The sequence below is a fragment of the Egretta garzetta genome, unplaced genomic scaffold, assembly GCF_000687185.1.
Source record: "Egretta garzetta isolate BGI_Z169 unplaced genomic scaffold, ASM68718v1 scaffold810, whole genome shotgun sequence".
NCBI classification, from domain to species: domain Eukaryota; kingdom Metazoa; phylum Chordata; class Aves; order Pelecaniformes; family Ardeidae; genus Egretta; species Egretta garzetta.
In genome coordinates, this window is record NW_009258315.1 from 401807 (window position 1) to 424547 (window position 22741).

Genomic DNA, 22741 nt, shown 5'->3' on the forward strand with positions numbered 1-22741 from the left:
GGATAGCTGGTGGGGGAAGGAAGAAGAGAAAAACAAGCTGAAAAAAAATAGCAGGAAGTCGGCTTTTGATTATTTTGTATCAGTTTAAAAAAAGTACTTGCAATCAAGCACTATATTAAGACTCCACCTCCCCTAGGTTCTTGCATTTCCTCCTTTACTTTCAAAAGCTAAGCAGCTAATTGGAGTTCACCAACTTGAAATTTTCACCCGTGAAACTAAGGGCAAAGAATCAGCAATGCTATCATTCGTTTCTTAACAAGCCTCAAGCCAGAGGCCGGCTTCCACTGCGGCACGCTCCGCACATTAACCTATTTGACAGGGAGGATCTCAAGCTGCCCGCGTGAGGAAAAGCTCCTTTGACGGGCCACAGATCTCTCTGCAGCCCAAAGGTGTATTTAACCGAGCTTGGCCGTACGTCCCTCGCCGCTCCTCCCTCTGCAAGGTAGCAAGCACCTCCTCACGGGCGCATTCGAAAGTACGGACCCAGGTGTGGCCTAAGCCCATGAAAGCAAGCTTGGCAAGTGCATTCAGCCTCCCAGCAGGCTTCCTTGCATCACTCCACCGCAGTATTTTACACTAAAAAAGGAGAAACGAGGCTTTGTAAGGCAGATCCCTGGTTGTTTCAAAATGGAAGACATGGCTTTTGGCAGGAGTATGGCAAAAAGAGGGAATAAGGAAGCCTGAGGTGCTGCCCCAAGCCATGGCAAGCAGTAGGTAACACATGGATTTCCAGCTACCGCAAGATCACGTTTCCAACACCTCATCTTACTGTTCCACAGCCTGTAAAATTTCAGCAGAGAGAGGGAAAATTAAAAAAAAAAAAAAAAAAAAAAAAAAGGTGCAAGTGTTCAAGCCAAGCGTCATCACCCCCAACCCAGTGCTCACACCCAGAAGGACCTAACCTCTAAGCCAGACCTCGCGACAAAGCCACAACAGCCATGGGGCAGCTTGCCATCCTCCAAGTCCCAAATGAGCTTCCTCAGTTTGGGAACAAAAGTGAAGGTCTTTATCTTAAAATCTGGAAGCGTACGCTCTTCATGGCTGCGCACTGCCCTCCCCTCCCTGCACAGCAGACATCTCCGTAATTATTCCAGGAACAAACCATCCACCAAAACGCAGCCCACCGCTTCGATGACCAGAAGGCGTTAACAATTGTATTTATTTACAAGGAGAGAAAAAAAAAATTAAAAATTCCAAGCAAGCCTGAAAGCACGGGGACCGAGGCAGGGGTGTGTGTTTGTTTTAAAGTGCCTACCCGCATCTGCGGGATCAGCCACATTATCCCAGCAACACTGGGAAGGCTCACAAAGGCCAGAAATGCCCTCTTTTCAAAAGGGCAGTTTAAATGCTGCAGAAACTGGGTCAGCAACAGGCCACAGAAATACCTAAGCAGGCAGCAGGCACCTCGTGGGTTGTAGGCAGCAGGCTTGCGGCAAAGGACTCGAATGAAAGACAGAACACACCAAGACAGAAATCAGACAATAGCTATTGAAGAAAGGCAGTTAATAGCAACAAAGCACATAAAGCACGGGTCAAGGAGTCGGTCAAGTACAGGCCCTTCAACTCCTTACCCTCCTCCAGTTGCCAGGAATCAAGATTTAGACACAAACCAGCGATGCACATGGCGCACAGCACTAGCGGGCAGGCACAAAAACTAAGCAGGCATGTTAAACCCACAGAATGATAAGGAACTGCAGAACTTATTCTACAATAATTACGTAGCTGCTGACTTCCCGAGGGTAGTGCAGTGCTCCTTGTTGTTCCAGTCTCATTTAAAAAAAAAAAAAAAACCAAAACCAAAAAACAAGAATCACATGATTTATGCTTATATACAGTGAACATACTCATCATCTCCGTGTCCAGGTCTTCACTGTTTGTACATTTATTGATGGGTTTATTGCAGAGATCTTGATTTCAAAATGCCAACCCACAACTTCGGTTGATAGGACAATGTAATTCAGCACAAAAAAAATATATATGTAGGCAAAATGTGAGAGGTGACCTACACAGAATCATAGAATCACTTTGGTTGGAAAAGACCTTTGAGATCATCGAGTCCAACCTTTAGCCTAACCCTGCCATTCCACCACTCAACCATGTCCCTAAGCACCTCATCTATCCTTCTTTTAAATACCTCCAGGGATGAGGACTCTACCACCTCCCTGGGCAGCCCATTCCAGAGCCTGACAACCCTTTCGGTGAAGAAGTTTTTCCTAATGTCTAGCCTAGTGAGGTCTAAACTTGCTGACTGCTTTGCACCCTGTGTAATAGCTGACATTAAATGAGCACGCAGCACTACTGTAGCACACTTTTGCCAGCCAGAGTGGGGAGACTTGATTCCACTTTGCACGGACCCTTAAAATCATTTTACATAAACAGAGGTGGTGGTTAAACAAGGTGCAAGCAGTTATGAATCAGTCACTCTCTCCTTTCGCTCATTTCACTTCCCTTTTGCTATTGTGTATCCTTCCTTTCATCGTTAGATTGCAATCTGCTCTTGTCCCTTATCAGTTTTGCCTATCACTTGAAATAAGCAAGCTTTCATTTTTCCCTTCCTACCAGCATCTTTGTTTCCTTTGCTTTTTTTTTTTTTTTTTTTCAGGGGCACTTCCTCCCCCCCCCTTTTTTTTGGTCTCTCCACAGTCTTGAGTCATTTTTTCTCTTGTTACCATACTTGCCCACCTGCCTCTCTGGCAATTACACCCTGTCCTTCCTCCGCTGCCAAATTCTAGCCCAGACAGGTTCAGCATCGCAGCAGAGTGATTTCCGGCACCACGCTAGGCAAGATGTCTCCCCAGCTGCCCAGCCTCTCTCTCCCCAGCCGGGCGACCATGCGTGGATAGCAGCAAGCGTCCTGTTTCGGTAGGGTTTTACCTCAACCAACACACTGCTCTGAGCTTCAGTAAGAGGCAGCAGGCTGAAGACGAGCGCCCTGTGCACCGAAGCAGACAGGAGGCATGTGAAGCAGCTCTCCCAGGCTTGCACCGCTCACCGAGAAAGCTCTGGTAGTTGCATGGGTGACCTTTGCTTCTGCAGCAGAAAGTCCTGCAGCACCCAAGGTGCAGGCTGCCAGCCACAGCCTCTGCCCCAGGACAACATAGACCAAGGCCGGGCGTCTCAAGTCTCTGAACTTGCATGAAAACCTGAGCAGAGAGGGCAGGCCAGGCTCGTCGTGCAAGTCAGAAACGCTGGGGGTATGAAAAATTTTCTGCAACTTCACCTGCCGCCTTGCCCTCCGCAGCAAGGGGAAGCTGCATGTGACAGGGGAAGGAGCGGAGGCAGGAGAGCTCAGGGGGACACAAGCACTCCCTCACAGTGGGCTCCAAAATTAGGAAACCCGTCACTCCCCCTCCCCCTGAAGGACTGGGCAAAACAGGCTGCTCCTGAGGGCAATTCAGAGCAGCTAAACTAAACTTCTTGACCGTCCTCTGGCAAAACCCTCCTCTCTCACTGCAGGAGCTGGAGGTGACCAACCTTCCAAGCTCTGTCCCCAAATCACTCCTCCACCACTGGCCAGGGAAGGGAGCTTCCCCACAGACAAGACAAGACCAGGTGGGGATGGGTCCTGCCTGTCACCAAGTGCCAGCTCCAAGAGGGCAGGTGAACCTTGCGCGGCTGCTGTCCTTAAGGCTCTTCCATTGCTTTGAATTACATTTTGTTATCACGATTGGTGCAAGCTGACTACCACCATACGATGGTAGTATGGTATTTTGACCTGCTTTCAAGCAACAGACGGGCAATGTAAGCATATGGGATACTGCATGATGCTGTAAATACGGGATAACACCACTGCAAAATAGTCCAATGGCCTCAGTAACACTACTGGTTTTCCCACTTAGCCGCTACCTTGCTGCCACCTCCTCCTCCTCAGATGCACAGCCCCTTGGGCCCTGGCTCCTCACCAAGGAGCGGGACCGAGCTGCCGCATCCACGGGGTTCACAGCAGCCTCTCCAGAGAGAGCTGTGCTGGGACAAATGTCCGACGCTCCCAGAGGGGATGAAAAGGGGAAAAGGCAGCACTTGGTGCAACCTTGCAGTGTAGTTTGTTGCAAGACGAACATCTCTGGGTACCCAGCCAGCCAGTGAGCACTTCATGAGGGGAAAGAAAACCACCCCTCCTCCTCCCACATCCCACAGCAAATCCCACTGCCTCTCCACCCAGAGGTTTAATATCAAGACACCAGTGCAACCATGACGCTGGGCCATACTTGTTAATACTTATAGCATCACTACTCCAAAACGCTCAGGATCTGCAGCCAGTGCGCAGTGCAGGAGTTGACCTGCTACAGCACTACTTCTGCTAGGAGCTGGTGCCCGATGCCCAGAGGGCACCGAAAACTTGGGTTTCCAGCCCTGCAGGTGATGACAGTCGCTTGCCAGTAACTTTGGTAGAGTCCTAAGGTAAAAACACAAACCTGTTCTATTTCAGATGCTTATAATAATCCTTGTTAGGCTGTTCTACTTTTCAAGTAGAGAGCAAACAACTTCATACAGTAATTTCTGCGCTAACTCCAAAGGCAACCAGATCTTTCAGGGAGTCATCTAGTATCCACAACTCTGAAATTTCATGCAATGTACGTCTCTGTACTCTAAGCAGTGCCTCAGTAGCAGCAGTCACAGAAGTGTAATTACTTTAAAATTACAGCTTTTATTTTCTACCAAACATAACCAACTTGTTTTTAACGAATCACTGCAATTTGTCCTCAAAGAAAATAAAAATACTGTATTGTCAGATAATTCAGTAATATTCAAGCAGTCTTCCTTTTTATTCTACAGCTCCTTCAGGGCTCAGCTCTGTTGTGCAAGGACACTGCTAACACTGCAATGTACCTGAAGGTGGGTTTCAAACCCAGTGAAAGGTACCCATAGACCCCACCTGTATAAAACCCCAGCCTGTAACAGATGAGTAATTAACAGCTTTTACATATTCCCACCAAGAAAAGCCTTGAGAACATGGTGTACTTCGCTTTGGCACTCTGACACAAAGCAGCAAGGAGGTCCGAGAGCCTTAAAAAAACTGGCACATGTGCATTTTCAATTGCTTGTGGAAACCGCACCGCTCATCCGAGCGCACTTAGAGCGATGGGAGTTAAAAGGCAGCACAATATACAGGAACCTCAAGAGCTTGGAAACCATACAAAGGATCCTCCTCACAAATAATACAAAAAGCAGCATGCATCTGTTTTTTCTCTCTGTGGTGCTAAACACATCACACCGAGACTGCTGGCTCAGAGTCAAAAAAGTCTCCAAAGTCCTTCTTTGTTCCAAGTGTATTCCCGACGGCAGCGTTGGGACAAATGCCGGGAGATGGCATTCAAGCACATACACATGTATTCATATTGCATAGGAAACAAATACCGACAGCTGAAGGACTGCAAAGAGTTGCCAGACCCCACCAAACCCACACGCTGCACATGGAGGAACCCTTCAGGAGTGCTCACAGGGAGAAGGGCACTAGCAGGAAGCAAGATGCCAGGTGGCCTTTTTTTTTGTTTGTTTGTTTAATTTTGATAACCAGAAATCACAGAATTAATTGAAGCAGACTCACAGTAAAGGTCAAGACCTCAGTATGCCAACCAACTTCAAAAAAAAAAAAACCATTAACATTTGGATACACTGCTTGCCAAACACTGTCAGCTCTGAAAAAAGCGTTCAGGATTTGATGGCAACACTTGCAGTGACTCAAAGCCAGTCTCTAGAGCTTCTGCAAGTCTGAGATACTGTACAACCACCCCATTTGGGACCCTCTCTTAGGACCCTCAGAAGCTTTTCTAACAAGTAACCACCACACGGGTGACTAGGAGAAGCCTCCAGTAAATCAGGAGGGGAAACAGGGCTGTAAGAACACAGCAGCATTCAGGGGCACAGAGAACAAAGAAGAGTAAAATGAGAGATTATTAACTTTCCACTAGATCAGATATCAGCATTCACACGATTAAAAAAAGCTGGGAAATTCCCACTCAGGAGATAAATATGTATGTGCTACCAACAAGGCAGATATTAGCAGAAACTAAAAGATAGGCAGATTACTAACTGGTCATTTATCTCTATCTACTTTGTAAAGCTGAGGCTGCCTATTTAATTCAAAGTTAACTTTTTCTTTGAGACAGAGGTGCAGAGATATGTGACAAGGGAATTATGCTTCAGTCTCTCAAAGAAAATAACCAGGTCACAGAGAAAAACATTAAAACCATAAACAGCAATTTCAAAAATTTGGAGAGCAATATGTAATGATTTATATAAGCAAAAGAAATAGTGAGAATGTATGTCAGAACAATTTTGACTTAAGGTCACTTTTTCTTCTTCATATATTTCATCCAAGTTCCTGAAAGTCTTCCCAGGCATTTTGAAGTGTGTCAAATTATCATCCTATTGATATACAAGTGTCTCTGAAGGCCAGACCAGTTTCAAATCTCAGGACCGCAAAGGAACCGAGGTCGTCTTTTATAATGCAAGCTCAGCTACATTACTGCAAGTGTCACCATCCCATCGTCTGAAAGAACAGTTTCTAGGCTTAAAAAATACCCCAGTGAGTTGTCTTCCACATTTCTCATGTTTCCTTAAAGAACACACAGCTGTGAACAAACATTTTAACAAAACTTTTTCTTGCTCTAAAAGCCCAACTTCTAACTGAAACACGACAAAACCGTGAACCAGAGACAACACAGCCCGTGCTTTCAACAGCATCAAACACGATACACCATCCTCACTTTCTCCTTTTCACTTCCAAGTCCTCACAGCTTCGCCATGTACCCTTCATGAAATTTTGAAGTCGAAGTTGGCTTTTATCAGGCGGTAACAAAAAGCATTATTTTGTACTTCAAATTTCTTAATTTTGACATCCGTGGAGTTCTGGTATCCAGGTGGGTGCAATGGTAAACCACTGACTACAGCTCACCGGGTACTGCAACAGTGCCTTGGAGCAGACAAGAGGCTATGAGAAGACGAGTACTTCACCCAAAACAAGAACACAGGGCTACTTCTCACCCTCCTCTTGGAAAACATTTTCCCTTCTCTCTCCTTTTCCTCATAATTATAAGCAAAAAAAATTCTTCATGACGACTGGTTTTGATTGAGGAATTCCTGTGTTTAAAATTTATACAAAGTCTATTTGTTCTACAGAAAGCAAGGTCTGTTTTGTACACACACACAAAAAAAAATACCCTGAGTTGCCCATGTCTAATTATATTTCCACTGCACTTTCTAAAAGTTACAAAGACAAACACACAAGAAATACAGCTTTACTTGTACACCACTTTGGGGGCAGGAGGTTGGGAGGCAGATAAGGTGACTATTAGCACGGCCAGTTTTGCCCTCTATCTTCCTCATCTCAAGAGGCAGCTTGGACGTAACATAGAGTGGTGGACGCCTGAGAGGACAAGCAGACACCTAAAGTATTCATACTGACCACGTGTTTCTCCTAGGCAATTAGCTTATTTGATTAAAGCAAACTCTTCTACAAATATAAAACAAATATTTGCAGTGAGTACTCAGAACTCTGCAAGAGTTAATACACACTGCCGTCACATGCAAGTATAATATTTGATATACTTTTCTTCCCCCTGAAGTGAACAGGACTATTTTGCCCTGATGAAGAGGGGGGTTGGTCATTCTGCAATAACCACCACAAAGAAAGTCTCTTCCTAAAGCAGCTACTGAAGAAAGTGGATAAAAATTATGTTTAAGACAATGTAACCAAGATATTTTTTAAAACTTCAGCTTGAATTTATAACCAAGACTGAACTGAAAGGGCTACAGATGAGCTATTTGCTCTGTTTCCCTGTCCATGTTTTTACTTAGGTTACTATGGCAAATGCCAATATTTCTGAAAAGGCTCCTTCACCTACTTGCCTACAAGTCATGCACTCGGAGCCACTGCCAGGGCAGGAGCGTAGCTTTCCCAGAGCACATTTCCTAGTCAAACAAAAATACGTGAGGCACTGTAAGCTCACTTTGTGTTACCTTTGAGTCTCTAGGAAGGTTAGAGGCAGGTAACAGCATTGCCTGTAACACTTTATTACACCACATCAGATAGATTTCAGGTACCTTTATGCTCAGCTTATAAAAATCAAGCCAGCGTGCTGGGGTTGGTGATGAAGTAGACTGTCTGCAAATTCCTGAAAGGGAGCAAGCTGTTACTTTGGCTTTTTCTATTTTGTCACCATTTGCCAATCTGCAACAGCAGAAAAACTATGGAGCTAAATGCATCCAGGGTGTCAACTTTCAGATTGCTGACATCGTTCTAGTATTCCAAATGTCTGTTGTTTAACTGTATAATGGCAAAATTAAGATTACTGCAAATTAAGACCTCTTAAGGGCAGCTAAGAAACAGCTATAAGGGAAGTAAAAATAATGTATTAATAATAAATTATAGATATAAAGCTAAGTATTTTGTGGCCTACTGCCCACAAATCAGAAGGATTAGCCTGAGATTAACATACATCTGAAACTCGTTATTAGTGTATTAAAATGTAAAAGTAGAAGCACAAGAAGAGAATTCCTGTTCTGAACTACTCATATTATAGAAGCAGCACGTATGGGCTAAGGGGACGCTAAGTTTACAGTGATTAGGACAAGGATCAACATGCCACAGCAGCTGTTTGCTTTTGCTTTTCTTTTTTTTTTTTTTTTTTTTTTTTTTTTTTTTTTTTTTTTTTTTTTTTTTTTTCCCCCCTCTTCTCTAAACATACAAAATGTGTCCTAACATCCCCTTTTTCAAAACAAGGCAGGTTAAGCTTAACAAGAAAAATGCCATGTTCCAGAGCAGACTTGCAGAGGGCTCGTGGCGCAGGGCTGCCTGGCACTACGAGCTGACTCTCCCCGGGTGTTTGCTGAGCGACTATACCAACAGCCTGTGCCACCACGGGATCTGCCGCTGCTCCCGCACAGATTTGCAGCCAGTACCGAAACAAACACAGAATGGGAAATAAGACACCGTGTGCCCTTGTCCCACCTGCTCAAATCGGGATTGTCCTAACTCTAAAGGCCGTGCATTCTGGGTGGACTCTGTCCCAAAGCATAGGCTACAGGAGTTTACTGACAGCCTGAAAAAAAACTAACGCGCACAACAAATTACGTACATGTGTGTGCACTTGCCTTCAACTTACCATACAGCGGCACACCCATGCGATTTGCCACACTACCCACCCAAAACCTATCAGCTGCCTCCAAGGCTATCCCCTTGCGCCGATGCAAATGCTCTAATCCTCCTCCTACCCAATAGCCACTGATTTGATAAGGCATTACTCCCAACATATGACAAGATGGTCTCCCTCTCAGCCCCACGCTTTTGGGGGACTAACCTGCTCAGCCGTCTCATCAACAGTGAGCAGAGCAGCAGATTTGGCTGGGCTCCTCCCCAGCTCCTCCTGCACCACAGTAGATAAGGGAGCAGAGTCAGCCTTGGCACCAGTACCACCACGCAACCACCCACCCCAAGAGCCGGCCAAAAGGCAGGGGAAGAAGAGAGGGGACAGAAGGACCAAGGAAAGAGAAGAAAGATGACGGGAGGTCCAGACCAGAGCTGCACCAAAAGATGGGCAGCAGCTTGGGAGGAGCCAATTTGCCAGGTGAGCCACATTGCCACACACGGCTCCGGTGTCAGCTCTGGCACCCATCCGGCACAGCGGGAGGAAAAGACCAAGGGAGCAGTTCCATGCACGCATTTTTTCAGCTGACGCTGCCACAGAAAGCAAGAGGGAAACCCACCAGAGAATGACCACAGGTAAACGAGAAGTGCTTTAAATCCAGAGGAGTTTTCTGACACAGCTTGTAAGGCTGCACAAGGCAGGGGACAGCACCATTTCAGGCATGGCCTGGACAGAAACTAAAAAGAAAGAAGAGATGCCACCAAAAGGTACACAAGAGATCTGCAGAAGAGACAGAAAACGGGAAAAGAAAGTGAAGAAATTATTAACAGAAGCAAAGATAGGTACAGGACACCAAACTGTAAAGAAGAGTTTAATTTGTCAGGTCATTACGTGTGAGAAAGTTTACTCCAGTAGCACATATCCACAAACACAGCTTCTTCACGTACACTAATCCCCATGCAAACAATAACCTCACAGCCCCAGCCGGGGGGAGGCTGTCACTGCCTGCTATTTTCACCAGTATAGAAACTGGGGTAAAGACAGCCCCTGTGGCTTTTCAAGGCGGCATGAGCCATATGAAAGTAGAAGCGCCAATTCTCAATTACCACACCAAGATTGCCTTCATTTCTCAAAGGCAGATTGTCACCCATAGGTGAGAAGGTCCATTTTAGGTCAGCGTACAAGCCAACGCGCAGGTCAAACAGTCACTGACCTGACCACAGGCATCCTCCAGCCCAAGAGGACTCATGACCGCGAGGGAAATACCTACATACCAGCAGGGTTTTTTTCAACGCAAGCAGACAAGACTTTTGACGATGAGCGGGATTGCAACAGGATATCAAAAAGTAGTTAAAACTGGCCACATATCACCTTTAAAATATTTCAGCTAAGGTCATTTAGGACCTACGCCGAGGATAGAAGTTTGACAGCTCTTTGCAAAACAGAGCAGGACTGTCTTGTTTGCCATTAACTCCAGATCCTAGAAAGTCATAGCCTTAGCTCCTCAGGCTGGTGTGAAACGCAGTGCAGCTGGCCTAGGCGGCTGCTCTCACTTCAGAAATGTCTGAAAGCAACTTAGAAACAAATAAATAAATGGATAGCTGACTCATTTGCTAGCACACAGCACTGGCATGCAATGTCTCAGGAAAATGAGGGTTTTTTTTTTTACTCCCTGTATCAGCCGACAGGCAACATGATTTTGCAAAAAGACCCGTATTTTGGAAGCAGCGATGCACACAAGGGCACAGCTGCCCCTAAACAGAATTTAATACAAAGTTCAGCAAGGCAAAGTTCATCAGTGAATGAATTACAACACATAAAACAGAGATAAAAGATTAAAGCAGCAAGAGTTCAGCCTGCCACCCTGGCTGCGCCTGGCAGAAGTGTAAGGAAGGAGAGGAAGAGTAACACCGATAGTTCCTTCCAAAACTGTTCCTTCATCTGCAAGAGATCCCCCAACTTTGTTGACCTTCTAGCAATTTTCTTCACTAAGCTTTTTGTGTTCGAGCTTCACATTATCCTCTGTGTTCCCTACAGGCGTTTCCTTAGGGCTTTTCACCCAAGTGTAACAGGTAGGTGCGTGCATCTCATTTCCAATCACAGAATCGGAGGCGTTGGAAGGGACCTTGGGAGATCATCTAGTCCAACCCCCCTGCTAAAGCAGGCTCTCCTAGAGCATACTACACAGTACTCCGTCCAGGCGGGCTTTGAATATCTCCAGAGAAGGAGACTCCACAACCTCCATGGGCAGCCTGTTCCAGTGCTCTGTCACCCTTAGAGTAAAGAAGTTTTTCCTCATATTCAACTGAAACCTCTTATGTTTCAGTTTGCACCCACTGCCCCTAGTCCTGTCGCTGGACACCACTGCAAACAGACTGCTTCCATCCTCGTGACTTCCGCCCTTAAGATATTTGTACGTGTTGATAAGGTCCTTTACTTCGAAGGATTATATGAAGTAGGCGTCCAGTAAAACTTAAAATTAGTAGTCCTTTGGTGACTTGGTAAAACTGTAAGTAGGATACAACAGCAGTGACTTATCAATTATAAACCAAAGTTAACCAATATCAAAGCAGTTTTTGGCGCAAGTAAAAACACCCATTCTGTGCACACCGTAGAAATGTGTTACTTTATGCAAGTGCATTAATGGTGACTAAAAAGCTTTTTCCCAAGAAATGCAGCTTTTTTCTTTTTTAATAGACACACAGATTTCTGCTTCTTTTGTAAAAAAATTTTTAAAACTAGTAAAAACGTAATAAAAAGCAACTTTTGCTATTACAAGTTAGGACCAAGCATATATACTAGGAAAAGTCTTCATGTAATTTTTCAAATGCTTTTGGGGTGTAAGTTTAATGACAATCTAAATGATTAGTGGCGCTCAATATAAGCTTTGCTTGAAAATGATGTTTTAGGATGGTTCCTTTCAAACAGTTTAAGCACTCACTGACACTCTCAAAACTCTTTTTGGCCTTTCATTTTGAAACACCTTCTCAATGGATACTCAGTTTGACTTCAGTAGAAATATTTAAAAAATAAACAACATAAAACAATGTTTTTTCAGTATTTGGACATTTCTTCTGTCACAAAACCAATTTTTACTCTTTTCAGCAAGCAGAAGGAAAAAAAAAAATTCCAGCTGATCCTAACCTACTTTTCAATCTTTCTTTTCCCAAGCTAGTTATCTGGTACCCAGGTGTACCACCAGTCCCATGCCATTACTTTCCAAGAATTGAACTGTCAGAAGTTCTGGCACTAAGACCACAGCCTTTCTTGAAGGATGAGTCACCTCCGAAGTGTCTTTAACAGTCCATCTACTGCACCAGACTCACCTGTGCCTCTTGGCTGGAGATGAGATGAAGTTGTGGCCGGTGAGCAATTGCCACATACAACCTTGCAATGTCAAGCAGGCTCATTCTCCCCGGCCACTCTGGATTTTTCCTGAAGCAAACGTTATAACTACATCTCTTAAGTATCCACTAAACCTCCAAGTAATTTTGCAGTCTGTGCACCTTAACTGCTTGGTTGTCTCTCAGGCAACTAGTACGGTACTCCCTTGCTACCTTCACCTTCCAATTTCTCTTCCATGTCTGGAGCACTATTTAACAGACAGCAAAAAAATCACAGGATTAGGAGTAATCCCACCTGGCAATCAGGCGAGGTCAAAGTGCCAGGCACTGGCTGTCACTCCTGGGGCTGCACTATCATCCCAGCAAGAACCCGTTGGGAGCTGATACCATCTACTGCCCCAAGCAGCTCCAGTCCATGGGGTCAAACGCTCTCCCAGGGATCAAAGGCAAAGGTTCAACAGAAATGCTTGACTGAGCCAACTGCATCACACTTACAATTTTCCTAGCAGTTGATACCTATCTACTCAAAGCAAAATATATCCTGTCACACATAAAGGCTGGAAATGTTCTCTTACTCGCTAATTACATACCATAATCTTAGTATTGTATGGCTTTCCTTTCTCGTGGATTATTAATGCACATCACACATTAACAGTACATGCTCCACATCTTGAGTCAGCAGTTTATTTGGGTGCAAATTTTGTTTTCTTTAACATGTCAGATGGGAAACTGGATCCTCAAAGGCCTTTCTCTAGAAGTCTTCAAAACCAAGGATTAAGCATGTCATACATGTGAGAATTTATTTTTCTTCTTTTGGTAGTCCCATGTCTACTTCCTTGGCATGGAAAGCTAAAAATGTTGGTAGCATCATTTGTGCACATCACCTAACAGTATTGTCCCTTTATCTGTGCCAGACTTCTACATTTGACTCATTCTGCTGCTTTAGCGAAAGCATAATAAAAAAACGAGCACCTACATCTTCAAAATTTGCTACTGCCAGCTGTGGCAACTGAACAGTTATCAGCATGAAGGAAAAAAAAAACCCAAAACCCCAAACTGTAAACACCTGTCATTGACTTTCTTAGAATCATAGAATTGTCTAGGTTGGAAAAGACCTTTAAAATCATCAAGTCCAACCGCTAACCTACACTGCCATCCCGCCACTACACCATGCCCCTAAGCACCTCATCTATCCTTCTTTTAAATACCTCCAGGGATGGGGACTCGACCACCTCCCTGGGCAGCCCATTCCAGAGCCTGACACTTTCTGTGAAGAAATTTTTCCTAATGTCCAGCCTAAACCTGCCCTGTCGTAACTTCAGACCATTAACAAAACTTCCTGAACCAAAGTTGTTCTGGAAGGCATCTTTTTACTGTTGGCTTTCAAATGTAAGAAATGTTTTTTTTAAGGGAACTTGAAGCTTTTTTTAATAGGCTAGTCCAAATACATGTGGCTTTAATTCTGTCAAAGACTGTGGCCTGAAGCGGTACATCCAGCAACTCAAGCATCTACTGTCCAGCATTTCTTATTTCGAGTCTGATCCAGAAAGACACGGAACAGCGGAAAGCAACCTGTGGTAGCATCCAAGCAATCAGAAAGGCAGGAAGCATAGGCTGGAAATTAAGGAGTTGCTAATTACCTTTTTCTCACTCAGGGCAACTGCAAACCCACAAACCTCCAAATCAACCATTTCTCATTCACCTCCGAAATAGCTCTTTACAAAAATTGCTATTTTGAAGTCTTTTTACTTCCATGCAAGCTTCTGTATTTGTTAAAGCTAAACGTAAGGCAGGAATAATGAGACAACATCCATCCCCCTTGGGGACCTGCCACAAAACCAACAGCAAACCAAGAAGCCCACCCCAGCTGGAAGATCCTGTGATGCACATGCACAGGAAGACAGTTAACAGACTGTTAATACTTTACTTTTTTTTTTTTTTTTTTTTTTTTTTTTTAAGTAGGTTAGCAAGCTCTCAAGAGAGCCCATTAACCTAGAATTAAAAACTGAATAAAACAATGTTTTGGGAAGAGACTTTCTCCTTTATGCCCCAAGATGCTGAACTCTCTCTACTTTCTTCAGCTCTCGGGAAAATTTTGAATTCTCTATCTCCATTAACTTCTGTTCATACCGCTACTTTAAGGTGCTTTGCTTCTAGGGGCTTCACATCAAATTCCAGTAGCTTTAGCTGATTTCCCTAGGGCACGCTGGCAGACAATGAGATGGAGATGCTGCAAGCTCTCAGGTTTTGCTGCTACAGGAAAAGGAAATCCCCATGATTTCACATATAGTAACATATGCCAAGGGAATGAAAGTTAATCTGGAAAGAAACTAATAAATTCTAGTCTTTCTAACATACCTTTGCTAGGCCTTCTTCATGAAGTCTCCACTACAACATTCCTTCAGTATTCAGAGCACACACAGATGGGTGTGTTTACATATGCCAGCAAACCAAAACGGTTTAAAAGATGCACATAAACCAGTGTCTGTTTAGGCAAGTTTCCTGAAGCATTTCAGTATGACAACAGAAGGATGTTTCCATGCATGAAAGTGAACCGTATAAACTTTACTTTCAGAAAACAAGTTCATTTTTGGAAATGAGTAATTACTAGAAAAATCTTTAAGCACCTGAATGACAAAAAAAAAAATAGTCAAACCACTTTTTCCTATGTCCTATCTGAGTCTTAAGAACAATTTATCTTTTCAGTAATATTTTTATTATTGCCATAGTAGCCAGTTTGTCCATCCACCTCCAGAGAAGAGGCAGGTGGGGACTTTTTTTTTTCCCCCCCTAAACTACATTCTCTCTGCCTACTAACAAAAAACTCAGAAACCACCTCAAGCGCAGCATTTGAGACTGCTCTCTTCTGACTGCCTCTCAATAAGGAGAGCATGCTTAGGCACACAGTGAATATTTTGCATCGAAACCATAGGAGCCCCCAGCTGAAAATCAGAAAGTTGCATTTGTGCAGGGAAAATGCCAGCTTTCAGCATTTACCCCTCTTTTCACAAGGGGAGATGGAAAAAAAAAAATCCTGTATTCAGGTAGGAATTGGGGGACGTAGGTAAGCACAAGCTGTCAGCGGCAGCAGTAATTCTCCCATCCTGTTGTTATACCATCTTTGTCATTCCAACGGAGATGAGGCACAGGAGCCCTAATGTGATGCTGGTTTCGGACAAGAAGGTTCCCAACGGTGCAGAAAGAGGGGGAAAAGCCACATGAAGAAATATTGCAGTGTAGGACAGACCCACCGTAACCACCCCCTTCCCACCCCCAGGCTTACCCCTTCTGCCAGCTCCCAGCAAGGCTTGTGTTTTATCAGATCTATTCGCTCTCAAAGCCAAGCTAAGGGCAAAGACAGGAGATAAATGAGAAAAGCATTTCTGGCTAACTGCAGCCGTCAGAGCACCGTGGTGTTACAAGTGTTTATTTTAAGTCTTGTAATCTTTCTGGCTGGCATGGCACTGAAAGCTGTACCCACATTAACACATACCAAAGGAAGGAAGTGTTTCACTGGTAGATGTCCAAGCATTTTAAACTGGACGCTCAGAGGAAACAAAATGTGTATTTAAAAAATAATCTGTGATGCTATTTACCCAACCCTTCAAAATAGAGGAGGCCTGATATTAACAGAAACAGCAGAGTTGAGGCTACAGTTCTTCAGAGCTTTATTATTCATCTGACTTCAAGAAACAAGGCAGGATATTTATTGTTCCACAGCAACACATTAATAAGCTTTTGGCTTTAAATCTTCTTCACCTCCCTCCCCACCTTTGTACACATTAACACTCCAAGACTTCTTATGCTTGCAAATTTTGGAAAATTGTCCTCTTGTTTAAAGAAATTAATTACAAAATATACAATAAAGCAGAATTAATAAACACAGTTTTCTGTGTAAAAGCAACGAAAAACAAATGCAGCTTAGAGACAGAATAAGGATAAAAGAGATGTGAGAGGGCATTTCAGTCCTGCATACACTGCGCATGGTTTTCTAGTTTTGCTAACAAATTAGTATTAACATTAGTTGAGAAAAATCATAAGCCACAAGTAATGAAAATCTATTTAATATGCAGCAGGAAAAAAAAAATCATTGCTAGTAGTCTGCCCAATTACACTTCAGTATTTCCTAAAGCAAAAACCAAAACAAGCTTCAATACTCCTGTTTTCATTTGAGCTTTGCTTACCTTTGCTCTTGTGGATGCTCTTCCACATCCTCCTCTGAGTCAGCCTGACAAACAGAGAAAATACCATGTAAGAATCTCAGAACGGTGACAGGGTGCACTGGCCATATATACCATTTTTAACTTTGCCGAAGATGGACTCTCATGTGACTGGCTTGCAAAACAAACTCAGAAATCTAAAATTCCTACAGCAATTCCGTTACGATTCAAGTAAGGTGGATGATGGCCTTCCCATTTGAGGTTGCAGCTCATTTTGCCAAGATAAATGGTGAGTTAACAGGGCTACTCCAATATTCTTTTCCAAATACTGACTGAACAGGCTTATTTTCCATTTATACAAATGCATCTCTGCAAAATTCTGCTCACACATATAATTTCAATCTAAAACCATCAACTGTCGACAAACTACAGGAAGACTATTTCCTCCAGCTTCAAATTATCTGCCCCCCATCAGTAAATTTCATTAGCCAGTACCTGAGAAAACAGGAGGCAGAATGCCTTGAAATTCAGAGTACGTGGTAATGCCAAAAGCAAAGGCAAGGTACCACATTCCAACAGGGACGGCGATATCCCAAACCCAGATCTTATCAGTGATCAGCAGCACGTACAGAAATCGGAGAGAGTAGAAGCTTTAAACACAACAGCTTAGCTCAGCTGCTGGGCTAAAGTAATTTTCGAGACGTACAGTTAACAAACTGTGCCAGCTCACAGTTCACAACTAACCACTTTGAGCTGTCTACAGGAATGAACTCAAGCATCGGTTCAATGAGCTCCCTGCAGGAAATCCATTTAAAACAAGCAGGTAGCTGCTCTGAACCAGCCGGGATCTCCAGGAAAGCTTTAGGTACAACTCAAAATGGAGCGTGTTACAGCCACCCAACCCGCACTGATGAAACCAGGGACAACTTTAGGGAGATTAACGTTTTTCAGGAAAAGGTCACAGTATCCTGCCAGGAGCAGCTGGTAAGTTTTCCCGGTTCCAAGACACAGACCTTAAAAATGAAGAAGTAGGGATAAAAAAAACACTCCAACACACACTTTTAAAATTAAAAGAGTGCACTTTCCACCACCCCTCCTACACATTTCACATGTAAGTGTATCACGGAACAGGCCCCAGGTCACCAGCTTTGACCCTAGCTCCTATTTTCAATGCATACTGGGGAAAAAAAAAAAAAAAAAATCACCCACAAAAACAGCGAGCATCTTTCTACAGGCATCAGATGCTTAAGCAGGCCAGGCAGCACTACTCATCTACTGAACAGGCCAGGCAGCAGGATTTCTGAAGACCTGAGCCCCATGAAGGGGGAAAAAAATGACAGCCACGCTAAGGCAGCAAATATGGTTAATGTTACTATTGATAATTAAAATTATTATGGCTAAAATGATGACTTTATGGCTAATATTATTACAGATCTTGCCAAAAGCTAGCAGTTGCATCTACTTCAATCTTTTGCTACAAGCAGCTCATCTAACAGAAGCAGCACAGCCTTCACCATAGCATAACCAAATCTGTACAAGACTGACAGGGAAGTACAAGTTAATTTGAGGACTTGACGATCTTTCTGTATGCCTGCCCTTAAAGGGACATTGGAGACATCATGATAATTGTCCAGGATCTGCAGCACATCACACGACTCTTCAGCACTGACCTACCTGCCTAGAGGGCCTAGCATCTGGCCCTCACGAAGACCTGGTCACCTTCTCTCACAACTGAGCTAAGCCTTGTTAGACTCTACCAGTAAGGCACAATACAAACCCACCATGTTTTCCAGCTTCTCCAAGCTCCTTTTGTACTTCCAGGACCTCAATACAATACACCAAGCAGAATTAGAGGACTCCTCATCCACCTCGTCCAGAAACAGCTTCTCTGCCACAACAGTCTGGCAAGCTATCCTCATTTTAAATGGCTTAACTCCTCCTTTAAATGGCTTAACATCTGCCAGGGATCAGAAACCTGGGACCATATCATTACACAGTGCTCACACTTAGCACTAGCTATCTTACCACTTCTCTTCACTTCTTCCTCAAGCAATGATGAAGAAAATCTTCCCAATCTACAGTGCAGCCACAGCATAAAATCTCCATTGTGCAAGGAAAAAAAAAAAATCTAAAAAAAAAATCAGCCTCAATTCTAAGCATGCACACAGAGCCCCATGTCCAGCTTTCTCCTATCTTCTCTCCTCTGTATGCCACAGGCTCCATGTATACTCACATTGAGGATTAAAAAAAACCAAAAAAACCCCAAAACAACAAAACCCACAGACTTTCTCAAACTACCATACAACCAAACAAGTACTACAGGGGGATGGTGGGAGGAAGGGAGTGACTCCTGATGCCAAAATGCAGGTCCCAGCAGCCCATCCATGACAGGAAAAAAATCCTCTTCCTCCTAACCTCATCCTGAATACGGGCAGTTGCTTATCTTGTGCTAGAAAGCCCCTGAAAGCACCCCACCATATCACGCAAGTCATGAGAGCCTGGGCTGACAGCTTCTGCATAATCTGCAGGGCCAACCAGACCGAAGTCCTATCAGCACCATCCAGAAGCTCAGCTGGGAGGCTGGAAAAGCCTTTTAACAGCCCAGAGAGGAACACAACTCCCACCCCAAGTCTGTCTCAGGCTTTCACACAAATTGTGTGCCTTCAGACAAACCCTGCTTTGAAATAGGTGACTCCGTACATTCAATGTGTGCATAGCTGATGGGATGCGCCTCTGTTAATGACATAGTGCAGTGCCACATCTCCCCGATACATATGTAAGATCAAGGTCTTCATCAGCTTTCGAAACCAGCAGAATAATTAACCTTATTAGCCTCTGAGCTGCACTGAAGAACAGGAACTGAAGATGAGTCGCTACTACATAAGAAAAAAAAACTTTGAAATAATCTTTCAGAACTGAGCAGAACCTTTAAAGTGAAAACCCAGGCAGCAGCTCTGTATTTGCCCAGTGTCTGTAACAGACTGTGATACAGTAAATATTGTGGTATCTTTATCTTTCTCCAAAATTCAAGCACCTGGAACATTATCACAGTGATCTGAAATAAGCAGCCACTGTAATCTCCTACGTATCTGCAAGCAAACTGAAACATACACAAGGCGTTCCTCTAATGAAACATCTCACTCATTCCCTACATGCAACACACAGGAGCACTAGAAAACCCATCATATCAGACAGACATGGCAACGCCACCAAAAAAAAAAAAAAAAAAAGCAGCGTTTGGTACATGTTGCCCTTGATGACTTGATGTCATTTTCAATCATGATAAGACCTACAACTTAACCTTCATTATTTCATTTTGAAGTAGTTCCTCCCTTGAAACCGAAAGGGCTGGAAGGAAAGCACTGAATGCCCTGCTCCGCAGGTGCCCAACCTGCCGAGGCCCCTGCCTTCAGGTGCTCACGGTAATCACCAGAGCAGTAGAAACACGCAACTATGGCTCTCTGGTACCTCTTTTAAGTGGTGTCCACCATGAAGAACAAATGGCATTTGTGCTTCTCCTTTCATACGCTGGTGGCTGCGGAGACAGCAAGCCTGACACCCTTACTGTGCTTTTCCTTGCGTTCTTCCCTCTCCTCTCCAGCAAAAAAAAAAAAAAAAAAAAAAAAAAAAAAGTAACTAATTGCCTTTCAGCTTTGCACTGAAGGGCTCCAACATGGCTGTTCATAGTTGGAGCTTGTTCAGCCTTTAATGGTGAAGGGCTTGGGTGTCAAGTCCTACACAAAGGAGCTTTTCTCCCAAGCATTTTAGTTAAGTAAGTATTAACAAGTTACAAACAAACAAGCAAAACCACAAAATTATAAGGAGTCTGAACAAAAACCACAACTGCTCTAATCAAGCCTCTTGCACTTGAGATTTTCCATGTCAAAATCCCACTGGTTTTCCATGCATCTCCCAACCATCAGGGCAGGCAAGACTTTACATTTTTCCACACTGAGGACAAACGATGGGAAGAAAACCAAAACCAAATATCCAGCCACCCACCCTAGGGATGTTTGCTATAAAAAGGAGGTCAAGGGCAAGGAGGAGGAGGAGAGCAAGGCAGGAGCTCTGCAGCTACCCCACGCTTCACAGCACCTTCATCAAGAAAGGGGAACTGGGCGCAAGGGAATACGGATACCACATCCGACTGGGAAGCCCAGCTCGTCTCAAAGCAAAAAGGGAACCCAGGAAGAAACACTGAAATGCCGGAGGAAGCTGCAGACCGGTGGAAGACTGTCAGCATATTAGAGACAGCCAGCTCCTCCTCAGCTCTGGCGCACGAGCCCACGCACAGCCTCACCGACTGCAATGCTCCGGGCACCCGTCAGGCTCGGCTGCGGAGCAAGAGCAGTAGGTGAGAAAGAGGGAAGCTGGGAAGGGGCATGCGAGAAGCACAAACAATGAAAGGGAAGCAAGAGGAAACAGAAGGTAGAACGACCGACCGGGGTGGAGGCACAGGGGCCCTGGGTGGCTGCGCTCCAGCATGCAAATTCATGCAGTTCACGTAGACAAAGCAATGCTGTGAGAGGCCTAAAAAGCAACTACAAATATCAAAATGCTTTGCTTTCCCCCGCCGCCTCTTAATGCGATGTCTTTATTCAGTGTGTGTTCTCGGAACAAAAGCACGCGCGGGCAACCCAATGGCTGAATGGGCTACCGACCCATCCAACTTTCACCCTCAATTTCTGCAGGCAGCAAGGAATGCTCAAAACTGCTCTGTCACAGGCAGCTGATGATGCATGGAAAATAAGATAACAGTGCAAAGCCACGACAGAAAGGCAAAAGCATCCATCAGGCAGCATTTGTAACCCGCCAGAAATAGGCAAAAATGCCAGGCAGAGGGCAACCTAATCAATACCCCTGCTCAGAGCCTGCGACACGCAGACAGGAGGGAGGTGTTTTGGGCAAGGAGTATGCATGGTTCCTTCCCTGGATTTTTCACTGCTGCATGCGAAGTCCTCGCTCTCCTGCGCTGCACTCCTGCCCTCCCTCCTCCAAAAGGGAACAGGAAGAACCAGATTAAGGAACCAGGACACTTCCCATTCCCAAAGTCTTCCCCGAGACCTATCTTTAAACACATGAATGAAGCAACCTTTGGATATTCCCTATCAAACAATGTTTATTATGCATTTAAAAGCAAGGAAGGTCTTCCTCTTACTAGACCCTCACCATCGCATCACCGCTGCTGTGGCACTCGAACACCGGGCAACAACCCTCCAGGAGGCTTTAACTAAGAAAGTTTCTTGCAAGGAGGAGAACACAGACAACCTCCTTGCACTGGTAAGTCAGACCATTATTTTTTTTAGTGGAGCATGAAGGCCAACAAGCAATAAGCCTCTTGCAAGTTTAAGTGCCCCTCTAACAAAGAAAGGGCGGTCAGATGTTAACAGACGAAGCATTTTTCCAAATCTCCGGAGCTGATGCCGGCATCTCTGCTGATGCCCCCTCACCAACCCAGAATGGTCACCCAGCAGGGTGATGAGGCCAAATTGCCTTCAGGACGCCACAGATGCCACAGGGGATCGCAGCAGGGTGGGTAACCCTCGACTCCCTGGGCGCGCAGAGAAAAGCCACGAGCAGCCATCGCAGAGCGGTGCCACCACTCAATGGAAGCGGTGTTGGAAGGGTCCCTCGCCGCAACCACAGGGACAGAGGGAGGTCTCCTTTCCTCCTCCCCCCCAGACAACTGGAAAAGGTGGCTTCAAATTTGGCCACAGACCCCAAGCCCGAGAGGTGCTGGGTAAAGCCCAAGCCCACAAGGGAACAGAAATTCGGGCATTGGGGTCAGGCCTGGAACCAAGCTTCGGTCTTAAAACCTGTTTGAGGAACCAAGGCCTTTCTGCTTCAGCTCGAGCAGTCACCGACGCGTCAGATGGTGCCGCGGTCCCCAAGCTCAGAGAGGAAAGCCATGCAAAACAGCCTCTGCACCACTACCGCTCAGAGACTGGTTCATCTGGCTTTTAATGTCTGCCTTTTATTTCAGTGAGCCTATCGCGATTTTCACTTCTCGCTCCGTCGCAACTGAAACTAGAAGACCTATTTTCTTTCCTGCGTACTTAACGCAGCGCCTACAGAAGCAGCAGAGGAGCAGCAGCCTCGGCTTTGCCTTTCGCTGCCGCAAGGACTCGGCAGGACCATACGCTCCACC

General features: G+C 44.7%; 1 protein-coding gene across 6 annotated transcripts in view; it reads right to left on the reverse strand.

Moving 5' to 3' along the window:
- The window catches only part of TMEM131L (transmembrane 131 like), an 87361-nt gene extending 67246 nt beyond the window's left edge, over positions 1–20115 (reverse strand). For 3 of the 6 annotated variants that reach the window (XM_035894880.1, XM_035894871.1, XM_035894862.1), the window contains exons 1-2: positions 18375–18550; positions 16618–16661 (exon numbers count right to left, since the gene is read on the reverse strand). In XM_035894880.1, coding sequence (XP_035750773.1) covers positions 16618–16661; positions 18375–18512 — 182 coding nt within the window. In that variant the 5' untranslated portion in view covers positions 18513–18550. Of the gene's footprint in view, positions 1–16617; positions 16662–18374; positions 18551–18618; positions 19035–20061 lie in introns of those variants that run through there. The other 3 variants (XM_035894884.1, XM_035894890.1, XM_009639354.2) reach the window with 3 other exon arrangements.
- Positions 20116–22741: the final 2626 nt, after the last annotated feature.